We start from the raw sequence: 14345 nt of genomic DNA, 5'->3' as shown, positions 1-14345 counted from the left end.
ATGTCTTTGTGCCATAAGATTTCGCCGCTAGCACACATTAACTCATGACCTTAAACAAACCTTACAACCGTTGATGAATATCCAGGTAGATGATCAGACTAACAGACTAACATCTTTCATCTTGCCTCTTTAATATTTACCTCTCCTAATATAACTTTACATGGATACTCCTGCCATCTCCATTCCGGACTGCAATAATTGTGATAAAGCAGCTTTGGTACCCTTTCAAAACTCGAAATCAGTGAGATAAACATATAGAGAACATCTGGATTACCATGCATTTCTTTCATGCAAGGCACAAAAGGCAATGGTTGAATCAAAGCCATTCATTTTCATACACAGCCTATCAAAAAGGATGCCTGGACTAGAGTGCCGCCAAGAAATGAAACATAACCAACACATCCCTGCATCTGCAGTCTACAATGGCAATAGTGTGGATTACTCAAACATAAGAAGCATGATTTAAGAGCCAATCTTAACTTCTCGATCTGCTGGCAAGTTGAGAGTTGTGTAAGATTATCAATAAAAGCCTACTGAAGGAAACCTTTTCCTGGAGAAAATTCCTCTACAAAAGAATGTCCTCAATGTGCTTTTTCAAAGGAAACATTCCCAGACTGTTGAATTGATCTTAGTGAAAAACATTCATGTTAAAAAATATCCATGTAGTCCTTTTTCTTGGTTTACATAAATCCTTAAACTTACTTTCCCCCAGGAGCTTTCTATACCCTCATTCTTTCTCCTCTTGACCTATGCTGTGTCTTGTTTGTGATCATCCTTACACACCTGTACTATAGTCTCTCGTACTCTTCCTCTCTGACTTCCTATACCCAAGTCGGCTCCTCCCCACTCCCCCTCAACTGGCTTTTTCCCCATTACCTCTCATCTACCCGCATGTATACCCTAACATCTATATCCCTAGCTAAGCCTTTTCTGCAACTCTGCATATACACTACTACTTTTACTCTCATCTAAGCCAGCCGCTATACTATACTGCTATCCGTGCTTAAACCTCAGTACTCTTACCTCCATGTATACCTTAGTCGCTCTGCATATATATGCAATAAAAACTCTACCCAGTTTACACCCTAGTACCTTTCCTCACCTATATCAACGGGGGTGCCACAGGGTTCATCACTTAGCCCCCTCCTTTTTAACATCTATGTGACTCCGCTCGTGTATCTTGCGGAATCACTGGGGGCTAAGGTGATGGCTTACGCCGATGATACCCAGCTGCTGTTCACCTGGCCCAAGGAGGTTGAGTCTGTTGTGTTGGCCCAAAACTGCCTATCCTCTGTTTTTCACTGGATATCCAACACTCAGTTGAAATGTCATGAAGGGAAGTGGGAGGTGTTGCTGTTCGGCTCCTTTCCTTCAGATTTCAGAGAGAGGCTTTGGCCCACGGGTTTTCCTTGGTCCTCGGATAGAACTGGCGCAGTAAAAAATCTAGGCGTCTGGTTCGACCAAAACCTGCACTTTGTGACGCATGTGAAGAAATTGGCCGGCACTTGTTTTGGCATACTCAAGAGCCTGAGGAAGTTTATCCCCCTTTTGCAGAGTACCTCCAGAGAAACTGTGGTCCGTGCGTTGATTTGGTCCCGTTTGGACTACGCCAATGCCCTCTTGGTGGGCTGTTCGGGGTCCCTGGTCGAAACATTTCAGGTCGTGCAGACAGCTGTCAGACTCCTTATGGGCATTTCTCCCAGAGATAGTGTACGGACACTCTTGCATGCCCTGCATTGGCTGCCAGTTGAGTCACCCCTGAAATTCAAAATGCTGACTATTGCTCACCGGGCCCTGTTTGAAACCGGCCCATTATACCTGCAAAAGAGATTTGCCTTTTATGTGCCAGGGCGAGTGCTTCGGTTTTCCGCCCAATGGCTGATGCAGATTTCAAAGTTCAAGCACGAGCGACTTGGCAGCAACTCCTTTGTGCGCCGGGACGGTTTGGCCTGGAACTTGCTGCCATTAGCCCTGAGGACCACCCAAGACCCATTGATTTTTAAAAAGAAACTCAAGACTTTGCTGTTTTAATCTGATAATCGAACATTCCTTTCTCTCAGGAGCTAGCGCCGGGACACTGAGTAGCTGCGGGCTTTATAAGCTCAATATAACATAACATAACATATTCTAGTGCCTCTATCCAGCCTATACTCTTGAATCCCCATCTCTTAATTCCCAAACACCTCTACCATCACCAGTAATCATGCACGTCTACCCCGAACCCGGTCCCTATTGCCCTTTCTTTGCCTCTCCATCACTTCTCCATCTTTTTCCACATTACCTGTTTACTTGAGCAATTCTTTTGGCCTTTTGTTCTGTGGTTTTCCTTTGTCGAATTTTCTCAATTCATTTTGAGGAAAAGGGTTTTCCTAATTTTATAATTCAACAAAATAAAGTTTCACAAATAGACAGTCATCTAGCTAATGTTTTCCATTTTGTTTTTCTCCAAAATGAAGGTTAGTCAAATTGGTTAAAACAAGCAAGTTTTGGATACCTGCAGCTGGACTGCCAAAAGCCTCAAATATGCAATGTGGCACCTCTCCACAAAGGGCAGATGAGAACTAGAGTGCCTGATTTGCTTTACAATCTCAGAGGACAAATCTGGCCTGTCGTTCAGTTCGGAAAAACCAACATCATGGTTCCTAATAGTAATATCTATGAGGGACAACATGAACTCACATGTGAGACTCTGGTTTACGATATTACTCTTTTGTCAGAAGAAATGCACAGCATGCGAATCTAGGACAGTCACTTGCTACAAAATGTGAAATTCTTTATGAACTTTCCAACTGCATTGACAAGGCTCGGATATCTAGATGTGAGGAAAAATCAACGGGGCATAACCATCAATTAAGAGCGAACAATCTATATTCACCACACATGCCCTTATGCTTCTTAAAAAAAACTCTTTGGTAGAGGCTTGTCCTTCCAGTATTCTCCACATCTCAAAAAAACGGTTTGAGGAGAAGGTTCACTAGATGCTAAAGGCATTGATGCCTTACTTCTCCTGGCCGATGAATGGAGCTGCCAACAAAGACTGCATTTGCGTTCTAAACCATTGCAGCCCTCGTGTTTTTAAGCTAAAGATCATTGTAATAACTGGCTGCCACCAAATCCTTAATGAGATTAAGGAAAGGCACTTCTAAGAGAGTGCTGTGGGGTTCCTTGTGTGCATCATGGCCACAATGGACCTGAACACTATGTGGAAATGAAAATGCCTTCAACTATAAAGAATTAATGGGGCAGTTTAATGGAGATGGTTATCATGAAGCAGTAATGGACAAGTTCTACATCTGACTATGGTGAGCCTTTTGTGGTTGCGATTTGCGCCCCTTGAGAGCAAAAAGGGCATGGTTTGAAGCATGCACCTAAAATCTCAGATGCGTCAGAGATGGGAAGAGACTTCATTCCTCAACAGATTCCACTACTCCACTTGGTACCGCTGGTTAACTATACATATGTAGTAGGACTTCGATGCCACTAGGGTCTGAAAAGAGCGGAGCTCCAGAAGAGGTGCACAGCCTACTGTGGGGCAGAAAGCTACCTTGTCCAACCTATATTCAGAGCCAACACTATGGTATCAGATTAAGACTGAGCAGTCTCAAGTGAATTCAAGATAGAAAAAGGCCCAGAAAGCTATGGGTTAACTTGACACAGCTGGCTCTCTGGAAGAAGTTTGTGCACTCAGTGGCCAGGTAAGGGTGGCAATGAATGTTTAGCAGCCACAAAAATGAAGCTACTGGAGCAACAAGTCAGTACATACTGACAAGGCTGCATTGAGGCCAAATGAAAGCGATTTGTACTGGTAATGCACATTGTCCAAGGGGAACCAAGCAACATCCTGCGATCCTGACGGGTGGGCACAGGAAGGTGCTAACATTAAGCACATGTGAAGAACACAACAGGTTGCTGTTCTGTACTACTGCAAAAATCATCATCATCTTGAATTTCTAGAGGGAAGAAAGTGGATTACAATATACAACTTCCTTTATGAATTCTAGTAATTTGTAAGGTTGTTAGACTGTCCCCTATTGGAGAGTGAGCAGACTGAACCATATAGAAAAGGAATCTGTCTCTCCCGTAAAATCATAGGACATTAACCGAGGCAGTGATGGCAGAGGTGGTGGCTTTGGAAGATGCATTATAGCCATGCTGGACCACCAACCATAGCGAGGAAACACTGGTGATTGGTGTCAAGCGGTAGCAGGAGGTAAGCCTGCCATATCAGGCTGGTGTATCTGCCACATGGCAATGCCCCTCGAACTGCGTGGATGCAAAGAAAGTGAATGAAGCTCTACCTAGGCATGTGGAGCTGCCTAGGATTTCCACCGGATGCCTTTCCTCTTGGCAGAGAGCACAGAGTATTGAGACAAAACATTGCCCTTGCCTTGAAAGACAGAACAGCACTGGCCAGCTGTAATGATGGCTGGGGTCCAGTCCATTCCTCTTGAATGGTAGTCAGCAATATGGCAATGACCGTGGCAGACTGCTGCGGCAGCAACTTCTTATCAGCCGAGTTGCTGAGGAGGCTCCTTCTGATGAACTGCTTGATCCGGACCATCTGGTTCAGGTGTAAAGACCGTCACATGACTGCCTTTGCAAGGAGAGAAGGTCTACATGGCGCAAGAAGCCCCATCTACGAAGTCCCTAGACACCATCAGATTCTTCTTTCCAGTGTCTTTTAGGGATACACATAAACGTAAACTGTCCTTGGACAGAGGGTTTAGTGTTCAACAGGACAATGAAATCAGAAATGGAGTAGGGCAGGAAGCACCAGGTCAGCTATCGTTACTATCTGAACAGATTCTCACAGGCCCCAAAAATTGTACTGGAATTTTCTTTAAAAGCAGAGCCTGAATTACCTGCACTGCAGAAGGGAAAGAGGCCAATTCAGTCACCCTCAGCTTGGCATTCAACTAATTCCAGAAGAAATATAACAAGAAGGCAAGGCAAATACACACCTGGAACAGCTGTAACATGAACTTATGGATTATTCTTATTTGCAGCGGGATGAGGATCTTTGAGCGCAGATTATTTTATTTATTTATTTTATTTAGTGTCTCTTTTATAGCGCACAGCTACCCCAACGGGGTGTCCCGGCGCTCCAGCGGATGTGATAATTATATCTCCATAAGGAATTTAGCTGAAAAGGTGGTTTTCAGGGCCCTACGAAAGGGGAGTTCTTCCTGAATTGAGCGAATGGACTGCGGGAGTTTATTCCAATGAGAAGCAGCGCAGATTTGAAAGGTTTTTCCTCCAGATCGCATCTTTTTAAATCTCGGGACAATGAGGAGGTTTTTGGAGTCGGATCGCAAAGATCTGATATTTTTGTAGGGGCGGAGGCAAGTAGTGAGATATGCAGAGCCCTTCCCCTTAGTTGCCCTGTGAGCCAATATAAGAGCCTTAAATTCAACCCTTTTCTGAATTGGCAACCAGTGGAGAGAGCGGCGGTGGGGGGAAATGTGTTCTCGAAGGGAAATCCCACACACTAGTCGGACTGCGGCATTCTGTACCATTTGCAGCCGATGACAGAGGCCTGCGGCAAGTCCAGCATACAGGCCATTGGCATAATCCAAGTGCGATGTAATTAATGCTTGGACTATTGTTTTCCTTGTGTTACTCGGTAGAAAGTTGATGAGTTTCTTAACCATCCTGATTTTAGAAAAAACAGGCGGTGGAGACTGTTTGAACTTGAGTATGAAAATAGAGATGAGGGTCCCATCTTACTCCGAGATTCTTTACGGATTCTTTGGGGATTGGGGGAGAGCTTAGATCATGTGGCCACCACAAGTTGGAATCCAGTGGGGATGATTGGTGGAAAAAAGGACGTCTGTCTTTCCCACATTGAGACGTAGACAGTTGTTATCCATCCAACTTGCGACTTTACGCAGGCATTCTTTTAATGGATCAAATGTGGATTCAGAAATGTCCTCATATGAAAATAGAAGTTGGATGTCATCCGCGTATGAGGTGGCTTTGATTCCCTGCTGGGAAATCAGCTCAGCCAAGGGAGAAAAGTAGACATTAAAAAGAATAGGGCTCAAGGTGGAGCCCTGAGGGACTCCCCACTTGAGTGGACGACTGTCTGAAGTAAAAGGGGGGGTAAACACCACCTGGGTGCGATTGGACAAAAAGGATGACAGCCATTTCAAGGCCTGGCCCTGTATACCAATCGAGCGGAGGCGGTTGAGGAGAACAGAATGAGAGACGGTGTCGAATGCTGCTGATAGATCCAGCAGCACCAACACTGCCCTCGCCCCTGTATCTAATTTCCATCGAACCGCGTCAGCCATCTCAATCAGAGCAGATTCTGTACTGTGGTCCTGTCTGAAACCATGTTGTGATTTATGGAGTGCCCCTTGAACTTCCAAAAAGTTGCTATAATTGGCTGGCTCATTAGGATCAGCGTCAGCCTTTTTCAGGATAGGAATGATGCACGCGTGTTTCCACAAGTCCAGAAAGACGCCAGTACTCAATGAATCATTTCGGATACTGTTCAGGGCTGGGTGGAGTATTTGGGCAAGGGCTCTATATTGTTTGGCCGGCCAGGGGTCAGTTGGCGAGCCAGATCTACAACTAGAAAGTTCTACCAATGAGCGCTCCAAAGGGATCTTAGTGAACTCTGAAAAAGTATGAGAAGGGACAAGGCGGGGTGGTGAATGGACTGTAAGATTGTCAATAGTGTCAATATTGTTTTTACAGGGGAAGAATCGTAAATGATGGCAATTTTTTCCTCAAAAAAGTCTGATAGCCGGTTACAGAGTGATTGTGATCCCTGAGACTGTCGAGTAAGAGCTGAGGGATTGGTGAAGGATGTAACAGTGTTAAAAATTTCTCTAGCAGAGCCTCGGGCATTATTGATTTTCTCTTCTAGGTAGACTCTTTTGTGATCTAAGATCTTTTTCCTATAATTTTTCAAAGCGGATTTATATTCCAATTTACTATCTGTGGAGTATGATAGTCTCCAACGTCTCTCCAGATATTTACAAGAAGACTTACATTTTCGAAGTTCATCTGAGTACCACGGTGAGGAAGGGGCAGAGCTGTATGTTTTAATCAGCCTAATTGGGGCGATTAGGTCTATAGCCGAGGTGATCCATCCGTTGAAATTAATCAACCTAGAATCTAAGTCGGTGGCCTCCCTAGAGGTAGTCGAAGCTATATGTACTCTAAGGCTTTCTGGAGAGATCTTACTCCAATTACGTCCAAGAGTTTTAGCTAAAACTCGAGGTCTTACTTGCTGGGGTGACAAAATAGAGAAGGGAATAAGAAAATGATCAGACCAGATCACAGGATAAGGGTCCTCGGTGGTAAGCCCAGCATGGTTGGAACAAATGAGGTCAAGGGTATGACCTGCTTTATGGGTGGGGTGAGAGATCAAAAGATTTAGTCCTCCAGCCGATAGTATGTTGAGAAAATTAGTCCTTATAGGATCAGATACGTCCTCCGCATGGAGATTAAAATCACCAAGTAAAGTGAAATTAGCATAATGAAAGCTAGCCTGGAGAACATAATCCAGGAAGTCCGGAAGAAAAATGGTTTTAGATTTGAGGGGGCGGTAGACTAGTAGACCTGTGAAAGTAGAATTGGCAGCAAATTGAATTCACAAACTCTCCTAGAAACAACCTTTATTCACAAGAGTAAGGCCAGAACTGAGCACCTGTTTTTGGATCTGCCATAGTTACCCTTGTGCATACAGGTAGGTTATATGAGAAAACTAAGAGGCTTTTTTTTTTTTTTTTTTTTAACAAGAGCGCAAATACAGTGAAGGGCTGCCAGAAGTAGGAGGCATTCTGGGAAGGAAGAATTACTGAAGAATAGCTTTACTATAAACAGAGAAAAGTGGCAGTACTGACCTTTCGCAGGTGAAGGCAGTCAAGAGGAAGAGAAGAAAGTAGATGACAAAGGTGTACACCACAGCGATGATGGTCCCCTTTGGGATAGAGTTACTTGGGTTCTTCAGCTCTCCTGAGAAATAAAACCAACAGAAGTCAATAAAAAACTTCTCCCTCCAGTCACCTCAAGAAAAGGCACAGAAAATCGGTGTTGTCGGGTGAAGTGGCAAACCGGTCTCTTACGTTTGGAAGACCAAAAGCCCACCTCCACCTGCCCAATCGACACAGCGTGTATGAATACATTGCTGAACCAGAAAGAAGAAACGGGATTTAATTAATACGATTGTAAAGTATTACTTTCATGCAGCATGATCAAAATTGTTAAAAGCACCTCCCAAACACTGCTCCCAACACCGATGATAACCAGGGAGAGGGGAAGCTTGTCTCATGCTACCCGACCAAAGCCCAATAAAAGAGTAAGCGCAGATACCACAGACTCACAACCCTTCTAGCACACTGCATCTGTTCACTACTTGTATCATTGACGACGACTAAGGGAGCACGGTATATGAAGCGGAATGAAAATCAAAGGGTCAGATATATTCAACCCAAGTTTTGTCACCAGGTGAGTTCAGGGTCCCCTTCAATTTGAAAATGGAGCCCACCAGCCCATTCTTACCAGACATATTGGATCCCGCCATGATGCCAGTGCATCCGTTGAACATCACAGCAAAGACAATGGCGAACGTCATCATATTGTTGGTGGTATAGTCCCGGGAGTAGCTGGCTGCAGAGGAAGAAAAGGATTTGTAGCTAGGCTCTCATTCAGAAACTGGCCTCCTAGCTTCCAAGCACAATGCATCTCATCTGTTTGGGCACTTACATATTGCCAAAAAAAGAGAAATCACCCCATGGACCAATATAAACACTTTTTTTCTGAGGATGAGGGTAACTTCGCTTGTACAGTAAATCGGGATTTAATGTTATACCATGTTGGCTGGGAAATGCACTTCTGAGCAGTTGCCTCAAGTGTGCTTCTCAACCCTTACATTGAACAAGTCACGCGGATATGCCAGTTGGTACTGTCGTGTGAGTCAAGTAATCATAAGCTCCTATGCACTGGCTTCCTTTGAATCTACAGATGCTGTTTGCACACAGCAGACAAATGTATAAAGCTGACATTATGGGATGACCCTCATACCTATCCTATGATCCTTTACATCCGGGTAGTCCCAGAACCACCCGAAGAAGATTCAAAAAGGAATCTGGAGATGCCGAAGGCCAGGAAGGGAAACTTACTCGCCAGTAACGCTTGATTTGCAGCTGGTAATGTAGATCTCATGCTGTGCATTTTAGCGTCGAGTTCTGAACACTGAAACTTGTTTTTCTTCAAAGTCTTAGTTTTCAGACATTTAACATTTATAAAAATCCTTCTTAAGGAGTTTATTAAGGAATCTGGTTTCCAGGTGCCTTCATATGTAGATGGTGTGCAACATCATTTGGGGCTTTGCAACTCAGCCACTGATCCCTCAGCGACTGCCTGTCTGCGCCCCAGCGTTGGAGGAGGTTTCAATTTATTTCTTAAAACCGGTCAGAAGATGGTTTTTTAAATTTTTTTTATTAAGGTTGGCATGTGTCATTCTACCACGAGATATCCTGTGAAAATCAGATTCCAAGGTTGTGGTCCTCATGTTGGCAGCTTCTCCTTACTTTGATAGTACACTACCCTTTTTTTCTCCACGGAATAATGTGCTATTGTAATAGATTGTCGGATTCAGTTACGTCTGGACTAAGGAAACACTTTTCCTAGGGACATGGTATATGGCAGTATAGCTGGTATCTGGGCTACAGAATTATGACAATGTTTCTTCTGTGTGTCGCTCACTGCACCAGCTCCCCATCAAGCAGTGGATTCATTCAAAGTCTCATGGTCAGGTGCATCAAACCCATCACACCAGTCCTGACCTGCTCCATCATCCGTTTAAGCCTCAGGTTCTTTCCACTTCACTTCGATCTGGATCCTCTACTCACAATCCTAAGCCACTGCAAGGAATGATTCTAGATGCAGCATTTAGAAGAAATGACTGCCACTGCATATATGTGCTTACGTGATTTTCAGACCTGGGCTTACCTACCTTTTTAGTAAGCTTGTCAAAGTTTCAACTATCATAAAACTGACTTATTTAGATATCTACATTAGGGACATGAGCACGCCTTCCATTGGTTAAACATTTCCCACAATGCTACGCAAGCTGGGACACCAAGTTTGAACACCTTTTGAATTCATGAAGTTTTGGCAATTACTCAATCATTTGACTATGCTTTTTGCTACTATACACAATACTAAAAACAATTCACAAATCAAGCTCAGCATTCTGGGGGAAGCGCCAATGAAATAGCTGTGAAGGGGTTAATGGGGTCTGTGTTGTGAAAACACGCTAAGAATCCTGCGTCATTAAAACAAGTAATATGTGTGCATGTGAAATTATTAAAGGTTTTCAGTAAAACAACTTTTAAAATCAACAAATTCCATTTAGCAGAATAACAAGCTCTCAGAGGGACAAAATGCAGACAAGCATGCAGAAAAGATACTTTACCTTGTTTTGAGTGGCCATTCCCATATTTTGGAATTTAAATATTAATATATGCATTGGACATAAGACCCTCCACACACAAGGTCTTACCGTACTGGTTTTCCCGAAATGTGGATATGTTGAAACCGGTGTAGCTGGTGTTGAAGGTTTGGTTGCCACTGTGAACAATCTGCACGCTACGCTGTCCCACAGCCACAAAGCTAATAAAAATGGTGACCAGCACCAGGTTGACCAGCAGGAAGATGAAGAAGGAGGCCTTGGAGTAGATCTCAGCTCCCACCAGGCACACCAGCAGGCAGAGGAAGAGGATGACCGTGCCATACAAGAAATTGTAGAAGTAGCTCTCGGGAAGGACATGGAGCTCTCCGGACGACGCGTCACCTGCAGAGCCCCGCGTGGGGGGGAGAGAAAGAAAGCAAGTCAGAACTGCATGACTAAACAAAATTAGATGAGCTAAAGCAAGCTGAACCTTGTTCAAGGTTTCAAAGTCCTCCATTCTATTGCTAGGGACTCAAGGACCACGTAGGTCATTTAGAATTTGGCAGATACCAATACACCAAAGTCGTTGGCCCCTCCCACCCCCCATTTAGAAGTGGGGGGGTTGCAGGGTTTTTGACAGCAGAGCCTTACTGGCTTTGCAATTGGAAACCTGACGGCTCATCGGTCACACAGCTGCTAGGCCATAGTGACGGTTGTACTGCCCTAGTCAGGGCAGGGCAACAGTCACTAGAAATCCTGGTCCAGAACGGTCCCATGCAGGGAAATCAATTAACGGCCCCAGTAAACAGGGAAAAAAATCCCTGTGTGTCAGGGGCAGTTATTTCTTTTTTTAAAAACACCAAAAAAGTTACCCAGCGGGTGTAGCAAACATTGCGCCCACTTGGCAAAATCTTTAGACTTCAGAAAAACCATCTAAGCAGCGATTACTCTTAAGGCTTAGGAATCCTCACCAGGCATGGAGAAATGTATAAAGAGGGTGGCCTATTCTCAGTAAGGGCAGTGGAGGCAGTTTCCTCTGCTGACCTGTTCGGTTGCACTGCCAAGGTGGTGTATGCGACTTAGTTATGGCTGATCTGATTTCATTATGAATTTGTAGGCATAAACCTGAAAGGTGTCCTAGTATGGATAATTTAGACATTCTCCCTGTACTTTGAAGCTACAATCTACAAAACTGAGGCTTTGCGTACACGAAAAAATTAACCTTCCAAGTAAGGGTTTACTGCCCAACAACTTAAGAAACTGGTGTGGGAGCACAATGCTTCACCTCCCAGGAGAGTCGCCCCTAGGCAAGCGAGTACACTTGGAAAGTCTCTTGAGTGTTTCACCAGGTGGGTGCAGATTAGTGCTGGCCATCCCTGGCCACGTGTTTCTGGATTATTATCCGTCATCAGCAGAGATTAGGCAAAATTATTTGGGGTTGCTGAGCAGGCTGCCGTATTCTTGGATACACCAGTAGAGAAAAGTTCTGGGGTGGCAGAGAAGGCCGCCAAACAACCGTCACAGGCCTCGCTGCCTCTCAGGCGCGCAGGTGCCTCTCCACGAGCTCGTCAGCTCAAAGCGGCTCGAGGGAGCCTTTAAACAAGAAACTGGTGTGGGAGCACACTGCTTCACCTCCCAGCAGAGTCGCCCCTAGGCATCATGGTAGATGCAGTTCAGTTCGTCAAGCGAGTACACTTGGAAAGTCTCTTGAGTGTTTCACCGGCAGAGAGGCTAGCAGTGTGCTCCCATCGTTGATTGCTGTTATAGGGCTCCCGTGAGCCCCCAAGCTGACGAGCTTTTGGAGATGCACCTGCGCGCCTGAGAGGCAGCGAGGCCTGTGACGGTTGTTTGGCGGCCTTCTCTGCCACCCCAGAACTTTTTTCTACTGGTGAGGGATACTATCCCAGAACACGAGCCATGTCTCATGTCTACAGATACTGGAAATATCGAGTACTTACTTGCACCAACCTTGGTGAAACACTCACAAACTTTTTCCCAGCTCTTTGAGTCACACGCACTGCATATATCAGAATGCAGAGGGGCGATCCGGCGGAGAGGCTAACCGTGTGCTTCCCATAGTTGATTCCTGCCCAACAACTTAAATCTGATTTGCAGACTAAATACATAGTTCGACAATAATGCAAGTCTCAAGCAATCAAAGATGCACCTTCTGAGGGTGCATGAAGGCCTCAAAGTGCTAAAACTTTATCTGACAAATCAAATATTGGTTTGAAATATTTTTTTGCAAGGCACATCTGCTAAGCTGGGAAACTGGAGTGCATGCTAAAAGATGGTTGGTTTTGACATTCATGGCTACTACCTACGCTGGCAGTTGTCACATTCTAGGTGTAAATCGTTCACTCATTACTAGTTGTCTCTTCAGGTGCTTGTCATTTTGCATTCCCATCATACATACAGAACTACAAATATCAGAAGGTAACAAACATCAGGGATGCATCATCTGCTCATATCCGAAACAGCAGCCCTGGAGCCTATGGATGTGGTTTATAGCAATAGATCAATAAACACTTCTAATATGTTGCACTAGATCATCCTCATGGGATTAAATCAGTAGACAACTGATGCCTGGAGGCTCCCATATCCCTCAAAAGTTTCATGTGTGCTTTGCCCCATTTTTCAAAAACAAAAAACTTCTAACATAAGGCTCAGCTTATTCCAATGTGTCTTGCTGTTCAGCTATATGGCCTTTTCTGCTCAGCACAGTTCTCCTTGCTGCCCATCCAGAGCCTGTTTGAACTTTTCCTAAATACCTATAAAAGAACAAGGAATATGACAAATGTATAAATACTCAGCAAAGAAGGATTCTCCATTGTGGCACTATGTTACTTGGGAGACAGTGCAATACATGCATCTGTTTATATAAGCAAGTACCAACCAATGGCACAACCAGGCTGTCTCCTAAAACTTTACGGTCAAGGCCTTCGAAGTCAGAAACCCCTTACCTCTCTCTGAACCAAAAAGAATACGAATTCACTGAGAAGCCCAAAAATCAAATAACTTAGAAAGATTGAGACAGCTATTGTGTGAGAAAGACTACCCACTGGGCACAGATTTAGTGAATGTTGAACTTGTAGAGAAGGGCTAATATCTTTTTTAATAAGGAAATAACCACATCTCGTATCCTTCTTCTTCTATACAAACGCTCCCTTCTGTCCCAATCATCAGTGTTTCTCAGTAAATGCAATGGCCCCTCTGTTTCAAGGAGGTAACAGGTTTACCCATTTCAATTATACATCTGGTAACTGCCAAGAAGGCCCCACAATATAGTGCATCGAACAGATGGGTTCGTAGGCCCATCATATCTTCCCTTCGCTCCTAAAAAAAGGTCTCATTTCGGAGATCACCGAAGCATACCTATCTAGACACATAAATGCGCACATACTGGCACAGATGCATACAGGCAAACACTGGCAAAAACAGGCACAGATATACATGGATAAAGATGCAACCGACACAAGCTGATGCAGGGAAACTGCCATGGATGTATAGACCGTCAAAGACGCACAGTAGCACACACTTTCACATTGGTAAGGATACACTCCTCTATATTCACACAGATCACAAACATACAATAGCACAAGTGTACACCAACATACACAAGGGGACAAACACACTGGCACAGATTTGCAAAGACACACTAATACACCCACGGACACACAAGGGCATGTGGTAGACAACAATAGTTACACCCCACTGTCTCTAGGCTTGTCCAGTAAACCCAAACTGCTCATGGACAATGTATTCAGAAACAACTGAGCCAAATTAGCGAGAAGAAAGAGATGTCCTTCAAGAAAGTTTTCAGTGGATTTAGGTTTCCTTCTAAGACCATGAGGCACAATCACCACCTTCTCTTATACTGCTTCCTGGCTGACTTTCTTCCTATTAGTACAGCTAGTCTTGTACAGCGCTGAAGTAT

The 14345-nt window shown here is 44.3% G+C and overlaps 1 protein-coding gene across 3 annotated transcripts in view; it reads right to left on the bottom strand.

Moving 5' to 3' along the window:
• SLC12A9 (solute carrier family 12 member 9) overlaps positions 1-14345 on the bottom strand; it is a 163834-nt gene that overhangs the window by 73249 nt on the left and 76240 nt on the right. For all 3 annotated transcript variants that reach the window (XM_086946117.1, XM_086946118.1, XM_086946116.1), the window contains exons 5-7: positions 10520-10810; positions 8515-8622; positions 7857-7968 (exon numbers count right to left, since the gene is read on the bottom strand). In XM_086946117.1, coding sequence (XP_086802243.1) covers positions 7857-7968; positions 8515-8622; positions 10520-10810 — 511 coding nt within the window. The remainder of the gene's footprint in view (positions 1-7856; positions 7969-8514; positions 8623-10519; positions 10811-14345) is intronic.

Source organism: Lissotriton vulgaris, chromosome 12 (genome assembly GCF_964263255.1).
Source record: "Lissotriton vulgaris chromosome 12, aLisVul1.2, whole genome shotgun sequence".
Taxonomy (NCBI): domain Eukaryota; kingdom Metazoa; phylum Chordata; class Amphibia; order Caudata; family Salamandridae; genus Lissotriton; species Lissotriton vulgaris.
The sequence above is the reverse complement of the archived record's forward strand: the minus strand, read 5'-3'. Positions and strand labels throughout refer to the sequence as shown.